This window comes from Balaenoptera musculus, chromosome 18 (genome assembly GCF_009873245.2).
Source record: "Balaenoptera musculus isolate JJ_BM4_2016_0621 chromosome 18, mBalMus1.pri.v3, whole genome shotgun sequence".
Lineage (NCBI taxonomy): Eukaryota > Metazoa > Chordata > Mammalia > Artiodactyla > Balaenopteridae > Balaenoptera > Balaenoptera musculus.
Window position 1 is genome coordinate 23,760,254 of NC_045802.1, and position 19,490 is coordinate 23,779,743.

Here is a 19,490-nt window from a genome sequence, read left to right on the forward strand (position 1 = left end):
GAAGGCGAGCTGATATGGTGGCCGTATCTTCCAGGTCTCAGACCCATCCAGTCAGTCATCCTGGGTTCTGGACCTTTCAGCACAAGTGCCTTTCTGGGCAGCAGCCGATGAAAACCTTGAAAAAGACATTCTTTGCGCGTGGGGAGGAAATGCACAGCTGGGCAGCGTCCTCCCAGCATTTCAGGAGGACATCTGGCAAAGTGGAGTGGGGGGACGTTAAACACAGAGTCCCCCAACGACACTAAGACAGTTTTTGAGAAATCCAGATATTGTTAGAAACAATATGTTAAAGTGTTTGATTATTTAGTTGCATCTTACCTGAGCATGAAAGAGATATTAACATACTGTCAGCTTACAGGGACATAACCCAAAATAACTTACATATTTTCATATAGGGCTAATTATTTTTCTGAGGCTGGCTTAGGCTGCTAAGAGAGAGATTTCAAGGCTTTCACCAGAGTATTTACTTAAAGAAGGTAAGCATGCCATTATCTGTTCCCATGGAAACACAGTAAGTAATGGAGGAGACAGAGGAGGTCACTCTGACCATAATTAATACAAAGACTAATGGTTTATATAGGATCTAGTCAAGGGTGCAGCAAGATGCTGTAATGCCTTTAAGCCTCTTCTTCAGCAGTGCAATTTAATCTTTGGATCAACTTATATACACTTTGGTAATTTTAGTAGTCTAGTGCTAAGTTTTGAAATGGAATTTAATCTTGTTTAGCAGAGTTTTTCCAACGTCGTTATTTCGGTTTTGATCCAATCAGAAAATCCCTGTAACAGAATTTTTCTAAGGTCCTAAGCAAGTATAAACTGATGCCTACACTGGCCTTCCCCTCGTGGAGGCCACAGCTCTCCTCACATGGCTTCACTATAAATAGCTGATTGATGAATGAATGAATGATAATCCAGAGGCATCCCTGGATTCAGCAGTGCCTTTAAAATCACCAAAGGAAAATTCAATTGTGTTCAGAATAGTTTACATCTAAAGTATCTCACTGTATTCTTTTTTTTAAATTGTATTGAAAATTGGTAATCCACCTGTTAGCTAAATATTCTATTTATTGGAACACAGTGCAGTCTGCAGGGATTCCTATAAAAAGATGCATACTGTTGTTTATTTTTAATCCTTCTGCTTATTTGAATAGTGGATTGGTTGTGCCGTCTCTCAGGGGTCAGTTTTTTCACAGAAGCTTGATTATACATTGTTCAAAACTGTTTACTTTAATACAGTGTCCTAGAAAGAATGAAAGAGAGAAAGAGAGAAATGAAAGGGTGGTCCTTTCAAGTTTCTGAATTTTGAATACGCTGAGAAGTGATGTTAAGTTAGAAATTATTAGGATTTTGTTTCCTTTAGAGCTCTGGTCCAAGAAACATAATCTAGCTTCTTCCAGGAAGCTTCATCTGAGGGGTGGATCCGTGCAGCATCATGCTGAATAATGTTTACAAACAGGTGACCAGAAGTTAAGTGGAGTCAATATATAATTTCTCACCCTTTAGAAGAAAACCACTTTGCTGCCACATGAGTAACCAACATTTTCTTTGCAAATATCAAGCTTGAAATTATTTAATAAGGAATGAAAATCAGTTATATGCCCCAATTATAAAAACGTTGATGGGATTGGCTATGGTATTGATTTGGGGGGGGATGGGAGGGGATGGAGTTACAGCTGCTGGGTTTTTTTTAATCTTTTTTCATATGATGATATCACATTCGTATTCCAGAAATGCAAATGACACTGCATCCTACTTGGTAGGAACAGTGGTCACTTGGCTTAAGCCAAGAATAAGAAATGTCAGCAGTGCCATTCCACAGGCTTATAAGAGAAGCCCTAAAATAATGGATGGTGCACTTCCCTATATGTATTTATGTTCAGACAATTTATTGAAATAATGTTGCTGGCACATGCTTTATAGCTGCTTGCATTTTGCTACACAGATTTCAGCATATCTTGCAGACTATGCAATTCGTTTGGAAAATGTGATTTCCATCCCTGCATACTAATCGATTTCTTCACAAACACCTGCTATCAGTTATGATAATAAAAATGCCACTCTGAATTGAGAAAGGGCCAGATAGAGCTTCCTAAGGAAATGACTTAAGTGTCTTTGAATGCTACGAAATGTAGTAATGTGCTTCTGTAGCGCCAACACTTTTTCCATCATTTGCATTTTCTGTAATTTTGCCCTATTACAACATCCCTCTCTTAAATGATGCCTCATAACCATTTCCTTAGGGGTTGGTAAACTGAGTTGTCAGGAGGTGGTACCTCAGGGTGTGGACAAGATCTGAAGTTGGGCTGCGCAGTGTTGAAAAAGCACTAGCTCATACTCCTGGGTGTACCCTGGGTCGTCTCCGCTTTTATGTCAGTCCCTGAAAACTGTAAAATTGGCAGCTCCTGGGTTTTGCACACACATATACACCAAATAAAATTTCCTTTATTCACCCTCTTCAGCCTTCAGTTCATTCCATGCACCATTGCCAAACCAGTCTTCCTAAATCACCGATTTCATCACGTCCTTCTGCCGCCTGGGCACCTTCAGTGGTTCTCAGTTGGCCTCCCCATTTGATCCCACCTCTCCAGCCTGACTTCTGAACCTCCAGCCTCTCTCGTCACCCGGCGTGGCTCACCTTTCTCTCACTGCTTCCAGACAGACTCTTGCCTTTTGGTCAAGCTTCTCTGCTTCCTGCCCCAGATAGTCTATCTTCAGTTCTCATCTCTGGGCTTTGCTTCAGCTCTTGCTGCTGAGTGAGGTGCCCTTCCCCAGTTCTTGGGCTTTCACCCTTCAAAGCCCTCTTTTATTAATCCAGTCTGCCTTTTCCTTTCTCTTCTCTGTGAATTCCTGTAGGATGGATTCTCTTGCCATAAACCTTGACACTAAATTAGTCACTCGTTTATTTATCCAACCAACGTTTATTGAGTGCCTACTATATGCCAGGCATCAGGCTCTTCTCTCTTGCTTTGAGTGTGTTCCTTTCAAACGTGTTGGTTTCTATTATATTTCAAGCTCCTTGAGAGAAGAGACATACTCTGTCTCCTTGTCTTGTGATCCAAGATGCCCAGACAGGCTCGGGCATGGAGTACATATGCAGTAACTGCTTGTTGACTAATTGATCCCTGATGGTTTGAGGTAGGGAATTTTCTGGTTAATTGCATGTTCTATTTGATTAGTATTTCAGTGTGTACTGTACATAATCATTTTGCAAAGTAGAATACCATAAAACACTCAACTATAAAACTCCTATTAACGTAATTTGATGGTTGATATTTAAGGAGAGAACTCACTGGGGTTTCAGAGCACCTCCGTACAGATCTGTCACCATTGCACGGTAATGTGTGGGTGGAACACCTGAGAGGCTGACCTCGAGTTGGCTCTGGGATCGGGACTGGGCATGGTGTGGGGTGCGGAAATGATCCTGGACAGAGACTTCATGCCATGCCCTTACCAACCAGAAGTTACTTCTTTAAAGAAGCTTCTGATAACAAGCTTTTAAAATACCTTCACTTTTCTCTTGCTTACAAAAGTAGAGAATGGATTTTCTGAAGGAGGGGGGAAGAAAGTATGGGAAACTGGTGAGAAAGTAGAGGGGGAGCATTTGGAGTTCTTTTCAAACAGTCTGGTAAGAACTAAACTCACCTGGCTGGCAGAATACCCCAGTGACAGGGAGCAGGGACTCTGGAGCCCAATCTGGGTTCAAAGGCTGTTGACGCTACTCTCTTTGTGGGATCAGACAAGTTCTCTAACTTCCCGGAGCCTCATTTTTCTCATCTGTAAAGAGGGGCTGGCTAAGAGCAGTACCCACATCAGAGGCTTGATGGGGGGATAAAGTGAGTTAGTTCACGGTCCAGCGTCTATTATGTAGAGAGTGCTTAGAAAGCTATTGTGATTATTGCAGAGACCACCAAACAGTAAGCTGGAAACTAGGGAAGGGAGTCGCCATCCTCAATTTTGTTTTGAACCATTCACTCTGTTTTATTCCATTTCAGTTGTTTTTGGAGCCTCGAGATGCGTCAGACCCTGAATTAAGTGTCTCGGTTTGTCAGTCAGGTGGAGATGTGAGTGAGCTCTGAATCTGCACATAGAGAATTTCAGGTTTCAGGAAGGAGTATTAGGGTAGGAATCTGTTGGTGAAACAGATGGAACCAGGTCAGCATTCTGATAGGAGTCAGAGGGAACTAACTAACTAACTGACTCATGCAGTCAGTCTGACCCAGCAGTAGAGCAGGAAGGAACAGTGTGTGTGGGGGTCAATCCCCAGCTCCCCTGGGCAGCTGTGGCTACGTGCCTCCATTGGGGGGGGCCGCTGATAATTTGAAAGAAAGTGGCCCTCCAAGGAGCTAAGCCATCCTACCGGAAGGGAAAGGACAGCCACGAGGTAGATACGACGATTGCCTGGAATTCTGAGCACTGTCATGACCTAGCAACACGGATCAGTTTCTGAGAGGGAGCCTAGGATCGGGGAAGAGGTCAGGAGACGAGAATCTGGAAGGAGTCAATCCTGTGCCCACAATCATACATAAGACAGGACAAATAGAATAGCGAAAAATTCCCAAAGAAGCAATGCTCACCAGCTGCAAAATAAAGCAGCCCAGGGTAGCTCATTTGGGTTTGGTACAAACGTTAAGAATCCGGTTTAGAATCCCCTTCGCACTGAAGGCTGTCCATCTAAGCGAGAAGGTCACTCACTTGAACTCATTCTGTTTGCCCCTCAGCCCTGGCCGCCCAGGCCTACGCGCTTAAAGAAGAGAACGACAGCCTCCGGTGGCAGCTGGACGCCTACAGGAACGAAGTGGAGCTGCTGAAGCAGGAGAAAGAGCAGCTGTTTCGAACGGAAGAAAACCTGACCAAGGACCAGCAGGTGCAGTTCCTGCAGCAGACCATGCAAGGCATGCAACAGGTACCTGCGCCCGCACCGGTGTCTCTGTTCTCGAGAGAAAGGGACGTGCGTATGCAGTGGCGGCTGTCTGCTGGGAAAGGTGGAGGAGAAAAAAGAACAGCAGAAAGTGGCTAGGTCAGGAAAGTGCTGATGACCGTGGAAGGGGAGGGTCAGGGGAGAAACCACGCTAAAGAAATAGGTTGAAGCACTACACCCTCGAAGTGGGAAGCCAAGGAAGAGAATCTAGGACTTTGAAAGCTCCATACATAAAATTTAGCCTCATGGCAAAAGGTCAGAGAAGCCTTGCCAGTTGTGACACCAGTGTTCTGTAATCTTAGAACTTCTCAGCTTAAAAGCAGGCACACTGATGTCTACAAAAGCATGGCGAGTTTGTTTTTGAGATCGATGAATACGTAAACTGTATCATTTCCATTTCTCTTGGATGATACTTAGGATGTAGACCGGTTCTCTGAACACACTCTGTATTTCAGAAATGTTTGTTGATGGGATTGGATGAAGCACTAGAATTTGGGGCGATAGGCAAACTTCAGAAACAGGCCAGCATCTCTGCTTTTGTTGAAGATCGACAGGCTTCATTCTGGCACACTCAAGTTAAAGCTGGGTCTTTCCAGCTCATGTAAGAAAGAGACAGAAGCTGTGGGCTTTGGAGGAAGCAGAAGGAACGTGGACTGTGGGAAATGAGGGCTTGAGGGGGTGGGGAAAAAACTGGGCACTGGCAGCAGAGGGTAGAATCAAAGAGTCATAGCTGGATTTATATCTGAAAACATTGATTGATATGTGATACCCTTAAGGTGTGTGAGTTATCTTAGAATAATATAGCCTAAATTATCATCACACATGGTTATTTGTATTACTCCTCTGAATATATAAATCTAACCACTCTTTTCTGGAAAAAAAAAAGATCGTTTTCTATAAACAAGGAAAATATAAGCAAGACGATGGGCAATTATATAGTGAGTAGGATATTTTTTTCAAATTCCCCCACCAATATTGGCTGCTCTCTAAGAGCAGGAGACTGAATTGCCTACAAAAGTGTCTTAATGATTAGAGGTAACTGCTGCTGAAACCTCCGCCAAGCAGGGAAAAAATAATTGAGAGGAAGGGATGTAAAAAAGCGTGGATCGGGATATAAACAAGTTAATGACCAAGTCACAGAAATTCTGTCTTCAACATCTCCTGCCATTTAAAAGCAATTTTGGCGTCTTGGCTTTGAGTCCTAACTCGCTGATGTTCACAGTGTGTGTTAGACAAATCAGCGAGATTCAGAGGTCAGAACCAGCCAGGAAAATGTCATTACAGGCGGGGCTCAGGCGCCCGCACTTGGATATCGGTGTTAACAGCTGCCGCGGGGAGCTCCCGGGGCTTGTCCATCTGTCCGCACGTTGGTTGGGGGTGAGTGGCGCCCTTGCCAGGATGAGGAGCGTCTGGCCGTCTCTCATACCTCATGCCTTGGGCCCTCTTTTCCTCCAGGAAAGATGACTCTGGTTGCATGAAAAGTTGATTAAAACCTTTAAGCTGTATATATATAAGTCCATGCCACTCTCTCACTTCGTCCCAGCTGAACTTCCCCCTCCCCGTGTGCTCAAGTCCATTCTCAACGTCTGCGTCTTTATACTACCAAACGTAAAATAGACAGCTAGTGGGAAGCAGCCGCATAGCACAGGGAGATCAGCTCGGTGCTTTGTGACCACCTAGAGGGGTGGGATAGGGAGGGTGGGAGGGAGACGGAAGAGGGAGGGGATATGAGGGTATATGTATACATATAGCTGATTCACTTTGTGATACAGCAGAAACTAACACACCGTCTTAAAGCAATTATACTCCAATAAAGATGTTAAAAAAAAAAAAAACCTTTAAGCTGGTTGAAGATTCAAATCTGAAAGAAGTCAGGAGGTGAGGGTGAGCTAGCCAATCAGGAAGAAGCATGCAGGGGTGTCAGCGCCCCGCCCCGGTCCACACCGGAGCCCCGCTGTGCGTCCCCACTGAGCTCCAGCCCCTTAAAGGAGCAGTTCCGTTCTCGCGGCTTCTCACACATTTGCAGAATCTCCTTGTCCGTAGGAAATGTACTTTACTGTGTTTGTTTTGTTTTGGGGGGAATCTTGTTTGGGAGTTTGTTTTGGTTTGTTCTGGTTTGGTTTAAACCACAGAAAGTTATTGTCTCACAGTTCTGGACCTAGAAGTGCAAGAGCAGGGTGCTGGTAGGGTTGGTCCCTCTCTGGGCAGCGAGGGAGAGTCTGCTCCAGACTCTCCCCTTTCTTCCTCAGGTTTGCTGGCGAGCTTTGTCCTTCCTTGGCTTGTAGACGCATCACCCTGCTTTCTGCCTTCATCTTCAGGTCGCCTTCTCCCCGAGTGTGTGCCTGTGTCCCAATTTCCCCTTTTTATAAGGTCACAATTTGTATAGGATCGAGGGACCCACACTATTCCAGTATGACCTCATCTTAACTAATGACATCTGCCGTGACCCTGTTTCCAAATAAGCTTGCATTCTGAAGTACAGGCTTTAGAACATCACCATATAAATTTGGAGGGACACAATTCAATCAACAGCAGACACGAGTAGATAGTCAAAATATGTGTGTTGAATGGAGGAACGAATGGACAAAGGCACAGAGGCAAGAACTCGCCTGGTGCCTCTGGGGAGCTCTGGGTTGTTTGGGATTCTTGGATCATAAAGAGCAGGGCAGGGTGTGGGGAGAGGTGATGCCCTAGGGGTCCACGTAGCACCTCCTTAGCACACGGAAAGCACTAGCTCAAAGGCAGCAGTTATGATTTTCATTTTCACTAGTCGTTAGGTGGATGCATGGCGATCACTGTGGCAACACATCTTTAATATAGTTTTTAAATATATGTGCTTATTTAAGAGTCATCTTTCTACCTTACCCGCTTTGAGTGAATCCCCACAACTTGCCAGTTTGAGCCCCACTGCAAAGAATTCTCCTGACTTTAAAACCCACCCTCAATCTGCCCTCTGTCCACTTTATAAATCAGAAAAGCATCGTCTCCCAGGCAAGTCAACAGATAGAGGAGAGGGCTGGTCTCTCGTATGTCATTGTTTTAGCAATCCATATAGGGGAAATTATTTCTGCAACAAACAGAAGAATATAAACAGTCTTAACAGCCTTAAGACTAGCATAAAATTTTTAGAATTGCCTTCAAGTTTAGCCAAAAAGTTTCTAACCTTTCTTCTTTTCATCCCTAAAGGATATGTTCACTGACTTCACATGGTTTCTCATGAGTTCATGGAGGAAACATTAAGGGCAGGGTTCTGAAAAATGAAAAAGCCTCAGGTGACTTTGTCTGGTTGTTTCTTAGTCTCCCCTTGCCTTGCATGTGAGTCACAGTTTAATATTAGAGGTTTCACACAAAAGGAAATAATAGCTTGTATCCATGGTAACATGGTAGCCTTAACCTGATCTGAAACTGGCAACAAAGTTAACCTGTCTCTGCCACAGGGAGAGTAAGGTCGTGGGCTTTCGTTTATATCTTTAGGTATCCAAGAAAAGCATACCCATATTTGAAATTCTTATTTACCTTCAGGTTACCACACTGAATTATTTTCTTAGGTCGATCGAGGTAAAATTTACACACAGTAAAAATACTCTTTTGAGGGTTCTGTGAGTTTTGACTAATTCATACACTCATGTAACCATCGCTACCACAATCAATATATAAAATAATTCCATCACTGCCCCCCAAAATTCCCTTATGCCCCTTTTTAGTCCACCCCACTCCCAGCAACCACTGATTTGTTCTCTACCTTCATGGTTCTGCCTTTTCAGGAAAGTCATATGAGTGGAATCGTACTGTATACAACCTCTTGAGTCCGGCTTCTGTCACTCAGCATAACGAATCTGGGATTCATCTGTGTTGCTGTATGTGTCTGTTGTTCGTTCTTTTTATGCTGAATGGCATTGCATGGTGAGGAAGGGCCATGCTTTGTTTATCTAGTCACCAGTTAATGGACGTTTGGGTGGTTTCCTGTTTGAGGCCAATATGAATAAATCTGCTATAAACATTCACTTACAGGCTCTTTGTTTGGACATAATTTTTCATCTCACTTGGGTAAATTCCTAGGAGTAGGATTGCTGGGTCGTATGGTAAGTGTGTTTGACATTTTAAGAAACTGCTAAACTGTTTTCCAAAGTGTCTGTCCCATTGTGCTTTCCCGAGGGTTTACGTGAGAATTCCAATTGTTCTGTGTCCTTATCAGCCAGCACTTGGAATGGCCAGTTGGTTCTGTTTTACTCTGTTTTTTTAGCCACTATAATACGTGTATATTAGTATCTCGTTATGGTTTTAACCATACCTGAATTTAAACAGGATCTGTATTTTTATTCACGAGGACAAGTCAGTATGTCATATTTCTAAATAACCAACTTTAAAATCAGAATTCTTTTCTTTTTTTTAAAAATTATTAGCACCTTTAATTATTATTTATTTATTTATTTATTTATTTGGCTGTGTTGGGTCTTCGTTTCTGTGCGAGGGCTTTCTCTAGCTGCGGCAAGCGGGGGCCACTCCTCATCGCGGTGCGCGGGCCTCTCACTATCGCGGCCTCTCTTGTTGTGGAGCACAGGCTCCAGACGCGCAGACTCAGTAGTTGTGGCTCACGGGCCTAGTTGCTCTGCGGCATGTGGGACCTTCCCAGACCAGGGCTCGAACCCGTGTCCCCTGCATTGGCAGGCAGACTCTCAACCACTGCGCCACCAGGGAAGCCCCAGAATTCTTTTTGAAGCCATGTGTAAATCATATTGATAGGACTGGTAAATATTTAGATGGTAAGAGGATACCATTTTAAGCTGCTCGTCATAAAACTGCGAGTGACTAATGATGATTATGGCAGAAGGGTCCCTCATACATGCTTCCAGCTGATGCTCTTTAACGCTGTTAGCAAATGTCATCTGCAGACCAGCTGTCTTAGGCCAGTAAACCATTAGCCCACGTAGAACTCTCTAACACTCTTGGCTTGCCATTATTAAAGACCAGGGCTAGTCAGCTGCCTTGACAATTTTCAGCAAGGGAGACCAGGGAAAGAAATTGAGGGAAAGAGGACTATTACGATCAACACCATTTTAGAAATTAAGTAATTGGTTTTTTTCCCTTATGCTCAAAGAGGGGTAGATGTGGGATTCTCTGTATATGTATTACAGAAGCTAATCTAGACTAATTTTATAGAAGAGGACAGAGAAATACAATAATGTTACTCTCTTAAAATATAAGAGTAACCCCAGCTAGTTTTGCCAAAAGTTGGTCAAGGATTGGTCTTTGGGATGTATATTAAGAAATAAATGAAAGTGTGTTGAAACGAGAACATCATTGAGTGCGTCTGACCACTTAAGGGAAGTTAAGCATCTCTTGTGAAATCTTCTTTAAACGATTTGGTTGCTTAGTAAGTACATTTTTAGAGATAGTGAAAAGTTTGTGTTTGATTCCCCTCCTGATTTCATATGTAATGAAGTCTCACGTGTACATGTCAAAGTCAGGATCATTATTATTTTTTTTTTAATAATTTTATTTATTTATTTATTTATTTATGGCTGTGTTGGGTCTTCGTTTCTGTGCGAGGGCTTTCTCTAGCTGCGGCAAGCGGGGGCCACTCTTCATCGCGGTGCGCGGGCCTCTCACTACCGCGGCCTCTCTTGTTGCGGAGCACAGGCTCCAGACGCGCAGGCTCAGTAATTGTGGCTCACGGGCCCAGTTGCTCCGCGGCATGTGGGATCCTCCCAGACCAGGGCTCGAACCCGTGTCCCCTGCATTGGCAGGCAGATTCTCACCCACTGTGCCACCAGGGAAGCCCCCAGGATCATTATTATGGCAGCAGGAGTCATATCAAAGACTGCGATGATGATGGCTGTGCTGGGGGTGCTGCCTCTGCTGGGGGTGGTGGTGGTTTTGATCATCAGAAAATTTTAGGGGAAGACAGGTAAAATGAACTTACCCCAGACAACTTTAGATAATTCTTTTTAATTTCTGAAAAGAAGCATGTCCCTTAAACATTTTGAAAATCCTAGAAAGGCCAGCAGCCCACTGTTCCCCGTGGCCTTCACAGGTAGTGCTACAAAGAACTTGGGCGAGGTGCTGCAGACAGATAACACGGATAAATGCAACGGGGTCTCTGTTCTCTTGATAACTGTTCACTTGTCATTTCTGGTTTCATTTTCTTTCTGAAATGCCCAGCAGTCATATAAGGGACCTACGAGGCTGATGCTCTGTGCCCATTGTCCTTTTTCTCATAGTATCTGTTTAAACTTTTATCTTTTATCCTTCCCACTGAAGTTTCTATTTGATAATCATGTTATTTTATTTGCAAATGTTATTTCTGTTCTTTGTTTACTATCTTTCCACACAGTCTTATTTTTTGGTTGCGGTATCTTCTCAAATCTTTTTGAGAATACTAATTAGAATGTTTTTAATTCTTATTGTTCCTGAATCATTTCTGTTTATTCCAGGACTGGTGGTTTGGTTTCTGTGTGTCCGTCCGTCTCTTTCATGCTCCAGGTTCCTTCTCACGGGAGGTAATGCGTGGTAGCCTGTTTGTATCGGGGATGAAGGGCTGGGGTCACTTTTCTAGGACTCCGTGTGGCTTACTGATGGCTGAGTCCAGGTCACCTCCACAGCTGAGTCCTTCTCCTGCCCGGTGGTTCGCTGACTGACAGGCTACATTTTGAGGAGATTTGGGAATTCCACAAAGGCCAGAGTCTGTCCTCCACTAAGAACTCCATGGAATTCCCTTCCCATTCGCTCTGCTCTTTTAAGTTTAATCACTGACAGACATTTTAATTGCCTGTGGAGGAAGGGAAAAGCAAAAGCAAACACACATGGACCAAGTCTGACATTTTGAACAAGAACCTGTTTCAGGGGCTTTTAGCTTAATCCAGTTGTTGAATGAATCCTTGGTTAGCATGGTGCCGGGGGAGGGGGTGGGGGAAGAATATTACATGTTATTCTGGCTTTCCAGAAACAAGGGAAGGGAAGAACAGTGAGCACATTTTCTGAATGTCTAAGAGGCAGGAACATAGGAACTTAAGGCAGCATATTTTAGGTAATAGACGCTTCAGACTGAGGAGGCAGATCCGCAAATTAGAGGGGTTTAAGGGAGGAGAAAAAGAAGATAAATAGTCTGAGAAAGGTGACAGGAAGAGGCTGCAGTATGTAATAACAAGAGAGAAGTTGGATTTTTAAGTGGGTTCTTTAAAAGCATGACACAGGGGGGCTTCCCTGGTGGCACAGTGGTTAAGAATCCGCCTGCCAATGCAGGGGACAAGGGTTTGAGCCCTGGTCCGGGAAGATCCCACATGCCGTGGAGCAACGAAGCCCGTGTGCCACAACTGCTGAGCCTGCGCTCTAGAGCCTGTGAGCCACAAGTACTGAGCCCACGTGCCACAACTACTGAAGCCCGCGCGCCTAGAGCCTATGCTCCACAGCAAGAGAAGCCATCTCAATGAGAAGCCCGTGCACCGCAATGAAGAATAGCCCCCGCTCTCTGCAACTAGAGAAAGCCTGCGTGCAGCAGCGAAGACCCAACTCAGCTAAAAATAAATAAATAAATAAATTTATAAAAAAAAAAAAGTTCAAAAAATATATGTATGCACAAAGACATATTCACACACATATCTGGAATTTTTACGAGCTGTGGCTGCAGAGACATAATCCATGTTTATTTTATTCTATTTCAACTTACCCAGATGAAGTTTCTTTCTTTCTGAATAGAAAACAACTCACAAGGCATTTTCCACATTCATGTTAAAAGTCTTTGCTATTTTGCTAGAATCAGAACAATCATAAAAACATGTACGTCTCTCAGATGTGGCTTTACATAGGTTCCAGGGCAGGATATCAAGGTTCACAACGCTGCTTAATCTGGGGTCTACCGTGGTTGTCCTTCCTTAACTACCCCAGAGTTTGTCATTTCATTTTCTACCCGTTCTTCAACCAGTACCTTGGGATGATGCATTGTCATAGCAGCCGGCGTGATGGTGATGATAATCCTCATTTATAATTCAGTGCCCCTTCCCTTTGGCTGCTAAATGTCAGCTGTCTTGGTGGCAGCATGTGCATTTTCTAACATTTGCAGATCACACTCCCTGGCACTTCTCAGAATGTCTGTACCCACTGCAGTGTGAGACTCTTGAAGGGATGGTTGGGGACATTTGGAACGAGAAATAGTAACCAGTGCTCCGGTTCTTGGCTCAGGGCTTCACATTGCAAAGCCCAACCCGTTTGAAATGATCGCACCTGACATCTGCTTAGGGGCTTAGGAGTTACTAAGGCACATTCCCATTTGATTCCGGACAAGACACAAAGGACTAAAAGTGAAGCTCATGGAGAGGAAACCGCCCTGAGTTTTTAGCAGTTTCAAACAAGGGAGGACCATGGGCATCTTTCCGTTTTCACTGGACAGAGACCTTCAGATAAGGAAGGAGATACTCTGCCTTCATGGACGTGAGCGGCACCGAGCTTCCGCCCAAGAAAATGAAAACACCAGAGCAGTAGGAGGGAGAGGGTTTCCAGCTTGGCCGTCTTCTGCACAACTTTGTACAAATCAGCCTATCTGAACCTCAGGTTCTGCATCTGCAGAATGAACCCTGCCAGCCTCGGTCAGTGTTTGTGTCCGTAAAATGAGGTCATGTATGTGAACGCATTTGGAAAAGCTGTTCTGCAAATGCAAACTGCAATCGCCACTTTCCTGGGGCCAACGTGAAGACACGTAGAGGTTTAAGAGAAGACTCAGGACTTGCAGGGTAAGTCTGGACAAATCCAGAGCTGAGGTTCCTGGTCCTGGGGTGGCCAGCGCTGTTGCTCCTCCGCCCCTTACAGCCGGAGGACCTGCTCGCCCCAGTTTACTCTCAAAAACTCCTTCATTACTCCACTCCGCGCTCACATCTCAGGAGTATGCGCTTATCCCAGCTTCTCAGGTAGAACTCGAGACCCGGAGATGACGAGTGACTTGCCCTGAGTCCAGCATGGACGCAGCAGAGTCAGATTTCCAGCCCAGGCCTGGCTGACCACGGCCCCTGCGTTCTCTCTGTCACCCCGTAACTCCCCACAGTGGACCAGGTAGAGAAGTGGGGCTTCAGGGCCACGGTGACCAGGGGAGCAAGACATGGGGAAGCTCTGCCCTTCCGGCGCTCCTTGCTTGCGAGAAATATTTTTGGCAAAAACCCATTGCCTCTTTTCTGACTATGTCACAGCCCTTCATGTGGTTTTTACATTAGCAGAGTAAGAGCTAGCAAGAAGAAAGTAACACACACGTGGCTTTTATTTATTAAATTTGAACTGTGAAAAGAAATCTCTTCACTTCTGGGACGAGAAAGAGAAGCCCTAATAAAGCTTAATTCTGGGAGGCTTCAGCTCACCATTAGAGCTCCTGCTCTGCCCGTAATTAATTTGATCATCAAATGCATCCTCATTAGTAATCATCGCTTCTGAAAGCAATGAGGCTAGCAGATGAACGCGTGTGGGAGCCAGGGGTAGAAATAATGGCATTGCCCTGCAGACCATTAAAATCACTTGGCTTCTACCTTTTGCTGCTTTCCCCAGTGTCTGCAGTAGGAAATATGGACCCTTGGGAGACTTGCAGCCATTCCCAGGATAAAGGAACTTGGCTTTTCCCGCACACTGTCAGCCATAGTTGGTGGATGACCTTTGAATGACCCTCCCCTCCACCACCTCTTTTAGAAACTGCCTCCAGGCCAAGAGTACCAGCTTTATAGTGAAATGGATCTTTTCTTGAATGCAGCAAATCAAAATGGGCTTTGGCCGCAGACACATACTGTTTGGCCGTTGTCGTGTCTCCCTCCAGCCACGGACACTAAAATGAATCCTTGTGTTCTGGCCTTGACTCCATTTCTTTATAGTCTAACCATGCAAAGAAGCAGCCTCATCCACGCTGAAACCCTGAACCCGGACGCACACATGGCCGCCTGTGTATAGCAGGTGTCACGCTCCCAGCCAGACTGATGTAATTATCCATCATCTCCAGTTGGGCTGCAGTTGCGAGGGAGTCGTGCTCCGGGGCTTTCTCCGTGCAGCTGGTTAGGAGAGGAAACAGGATTAGGAAGAGCAGCCCATCTCCTTCTCATCAGAAATGAAGGCTGTGAAGAGAACACAGGGAGAAGTGTAGGGGGGGGTGAAAGAATACAACATGGAAACAAAGAGGAAGGAGAAGAATGACTCAGAGGGAAAAGAATCCTCTTTATCTGAGTAAGAGAATAAACAGGCCGAGAATTGTAGGTGGGAGCTGCAGTTTTTCTGGGTCTAGGTTTGTCATTTTGATTTTTGTTTTATTTTTCTTCATACAAAAGAGTATGTGCTCAATGCAAAAAAACTTGGAAACCTAAAAGAAGCATATAAAAGGAAACACATCATTCAGAGTGTCACTACCCAGATATAACTGTGGTTAACATTCACATATATTCTTTCAGTCTCCCTCTCTCTTTGCACATAAACATGTAGTGTTACCGGTTTTAAAGATCAATCAATGGGCTAGCCAGACATAGTCAGTTAACATTTCTGGACTTGTAACCAAAGAGTGGAATTGGGAATTCAGTACCAGGATGTAAGACGGTTAGTTAAAGACTAAGTTTTCTCCTCTGTTTAACAAAGCACCCTGAATCATCAAGGGAAACTTAAACAAATTTATTGCCCAATCTGGTGCTCACTTTATAGACCACCCACTTCATTCAATTGATCACTGAAAAGACCCTGCCTCATGAAGTTCTTAACTTGATGAGACTTCCTCAGTTTGGTAATTACCTCTCCAGCTTTGGTGCTTTCTGTTTCACCTCTGTATGTCTCTGAGTGTCTCCCTCTTTCTCTCTCATTCTCTCTCTCTCTCTCTCTCTCACACACACACACACACACACACACACACACACACACACACACACACTAAGTAAATGGCCACAACAGCTTTATTTTCTGGAAGTATTGGGGAAGATAAAAAAGGAGAAAGTATATTTGAACTCTGGTTATAGGTTTCCAAGGAAGGGGCATTACAAATGGTGCTTATAAATGAAAGATGAGCAAAATGACATTCCACACCTTTATTATCACCTTTTTCTTCTTTCGTTTGTTTTGTAGTTTATTGTAATTATATTTGTAATTTATTCTGCTGTCCCCCATGCATACACATTCCATTTTTTATGTCCTCCACCACACCACCACTTTAATTTATTTTAAGCCAGGTATCACTCAGGTATTCCGGTCAGAAGGCTTCTTTGGCAAGCACCGGGACTCTCATTCACGGTGTTAGAGATACATGTTTTCGCCCATGATTTACATTTTACCCTAAGTCATTTCCTGAACCAGTGCATTACACATTTTTCAATCATTTAAATACAGAGTGGGACTCTGCAATTTTGTCCTTCACTAATTCTCTGTGCATCTTGTTTTCTTTTCTCCTGGGTTTATATTTCTTCCCTAGTGGTTTGTATTTCTTCACTGCTACTCACAATTTATGTCAGGAAGATCTTGGTAATGACCTAACTGTAAAGTCCATAAAAAAGCTGTTGTGCTGAGTTTCTTTTTACAGTATAATTTTCCCAAGGTAATCCTCCTATTTATCATTTCGGGAGAAGGAGAAAAGAGGTGTCTGTGATGTAGTTTCACTGCTCTACATCGGATAACATGAGCTCAGATAGATTTCTGAGAGTTGCCAGGTCACTTAAGGAGCACTCCAAGGTCCGACCTTTCCCTCATGGGTCCTTGGGTCTTAGTTGATTGGTCTGGTCTTTTCAGTCTGCTTTTCTGCCCAGCTGGTGATTGATGTGCTTGATTTTAAGTCCACGATTTGCTGGACATTTCTCATGGTCCACCCACAGTATAAAAAACAAGGCGTAGAATGTGATGATAATGGGAATTCTGCTTTACATATAAAATTTGGACTGGAGATGGGCTCAATTCCACCACTATTTTTACCTCAAGAGAACTGCAGAATACAGACTGCTGAAGCTAGGAGGGGCAATGGTGAGTCCCTAGACCAGCCCACTTATTTCCTGATTTTAATCAAATAGAGTTTAAGTCTCTGAGCTAAGCCGCATCCCCCCCCAACCCCCCTTCTCACCTCCTGCTGCTCGTGGCTCCTGATTCCTGGTCCTTGGCTCCTTACTGGGCCTCCACATGCTTGCATTCTGAGACTCTTTTCCTCTTACATTCATTTATATCGATCTCCTAGCCCCCTGAAAAATGAGGTGAGACACAGGGGCTATGATTTCCCCCCAGCATGTTAAATAACTGTTAGTTTCTTTTTTCTTCTGATATTGGAGTAGAGACTAATTCTGGCACCTAAGACCAGTCTTTCATGGCTAATTTAGTCATTTGTAGCCAACAGCTCTCTAAATAAACAGATGAAGAAAAGAACAAACTGTTGAGTCGCCACACGTTTTATTCTCAGCTACTGAAAACTGTAAACCAACTTCCCTCGTTCTTTTTTTTTAAGAATTGATTGATTGATTGATTGATTGATTGGCTGCGTTGGGTCTTCATTCCTGTGCACGGGCCTTCTCCAGTTGCGGCGAGCGGGGGCCGCTCTTTGTTGCGGGCTTCTCATTGCCGTGGCTTCTGTTGTTGTGGAGCACAGGGCTCTAGGTGCGTGGGCTTCAGTAGTTGTGGCACTCGGGCTCAGTAGTTGTGGCTCGCGGGCTCTAGAGCACAGGCTCAGTAGTTGTGACTCACGGGCTTAGTTGCTCCACGGCATGTGGGATCTTCCCAGACCAGGGCTCGAACCCGTGTCCCCTGCATTGGCAGGCGGATTCTTAACCACTGCGCCACCAGGGAAGCCCCAGCTTCCCTCATTCATAACCTCTGCTGCTCTTCCTACTCATGCCTGAATACATAATAATCTCATCTCATTGATTGAATAGAACCAGATTCCTGACAAATCTTTGTTGAAGTGTAAGGATTGATGGAGCCCTTCTGTCTTTAGGGGTCATGAATGCTCTCTGCTGGTATTAGATGCTGAGGAGCTTATTAGTCACTGACGTCATCTGGTGTGGCCCCAGGGCTATGAAAGAATGACTACAACCTTGGGAAATAAGCTGTTGTGTTTTTACTTACGCTGAGTGTGTGTACGTGCAGTCACAAATGTTTCTGTTCAGACAATGTTTTCTACTATCCAAATACTTTAAGAGCCTTGCATCCTGGGAGTTGACATTTTTATCATACTTATCAAGGAACCAAGGCTTAGAAAGAGTAGTAAGAAGACTCCAAGCCAGGCAATAGAGTGCTTAAAATTTCTTCCTGATTGTTTTTCCTAATCTTTTGAAAGTGAGATTACATCACACGTCGATACTTAAAGGACAGTGGCAACATGCCAAGCCTACTTTGAATGAAAGACCCTAGAAGATGTCAGGGAGTGAGGACATTTTCCTAAGCAGCTCTGCTGTTCCCTTCTTGCTGTTCCTGCTGATGTTTGCAGTTGATGAAGCATTTACATAGCACTCAGCTCCTATACTCTTGATTGGCAGGACCTGTACAGAAAACTGTACTTTTCAAATATATGTGGGGCATTTACAAAAATTAATCCCATACTAGACCTTAAGGCAAGTCTCAACAAATTTCAAAGGGGTGATAATATTTTCTGATCACAATAAAATTGTTAGAAATCAATGTCACAAAAGATAACTAAAATAAATTCTGTGTACTTAGAAATTTTAAAACACACATCTAAATCCACAGGTCTAAAAAGAAATCAGAGTTGTAATTTTAAAATAGTTGGAAATAGTTGATAATTAAAATACAGCATATCAAAACTTGTGGGATGCAGCTAAAACAGAACCTAGAGGAAAAATTTTAAACTTTTAAATGTCTGTTCAAGGAAAAAAGAAAACTGGAAACAGGAATGAGCATCCAACTCTTATTACAAAAAAAAAATAAATAAACACAAAGAAAGAAAGATAAATAAAGATAAGGATAGAAATTACTAAAATAACAAAGTCATACATTAGAGAAGATCAACAAAGCCAAAAGTTGCTATTTGAAAAGACTAATAGAATGGAAAAATTTGGCAACACTGATCATAAAGAGAATAACTTAATAAACAATATTTTAAAAGAAAATGAGTTATAACTATAGATGTGACAGAGATTAAAGAACTATGAAAAAATCAGGAATAGTTTTACTACAAATTTTTAAACTCAGGTGATATAAACAAATTCCTAAAGGAAAAAAAAAAACCTTATCAAAATTAAATCAGGAAAAAATTGAAAGCCTGGATGAGCTCATAAAAAAATTGCAGTTAGAAACTTAAAATCTTACATCAAAGCAACAGATCCAAAATAGATTTACTGGAAGGTTCTACCAAACATTCAAGGAAGATTATGCCCATCTTTTGCAAAATTGTTCAGCGAATAGAAAAGGAGGAGACGCCTCCCAACTAACTCATAAGGCTAGTGTACCTAGTACACTTGATATCAAAACAGGACAAAGGCAGTAAAAAAGAGGGGCGGAAATTACAGGTCAGTCTCACTTATGAACATAGATTTAAAATTCCTTTTTAAAAGCTAATTTAATCTGGTATTTTATAAACCACCAAACTGGATTTATTCCAGGAATGCAAGGTTGGTTCAATGTTACAAAAGTCTATTAA

General features: G+C 43.4%; 1 protein-coding gene across 10 annotated transcripts in view; it reads left to right on the forward strand.

Moving 5' to 3' along the window:
- The window catches only part of ENOX1 (ecto-NOX disulfide-thiol exchanger 1), a 618,533-nt gene that overhangs the window by 513,578 nt on the left and 85,465 nt on the right, over positions 1 to 19,490 (forward strand). For all 10 annotated transcript variants that reach the window (XM_036831995.1, XM_036831988.1, XM_036831989.1 and 7 more), the window contains one exon: positions 4,719 to 4,903. In XM_036831995.1, coding sequence (XP_036687890.1) covers positions 4,719 to 4,903 — 185 coding nt within the window. The remainder of the gene's footprint in view (positions 1 to 4,718; positions 4,904 to 19,490) is intronic.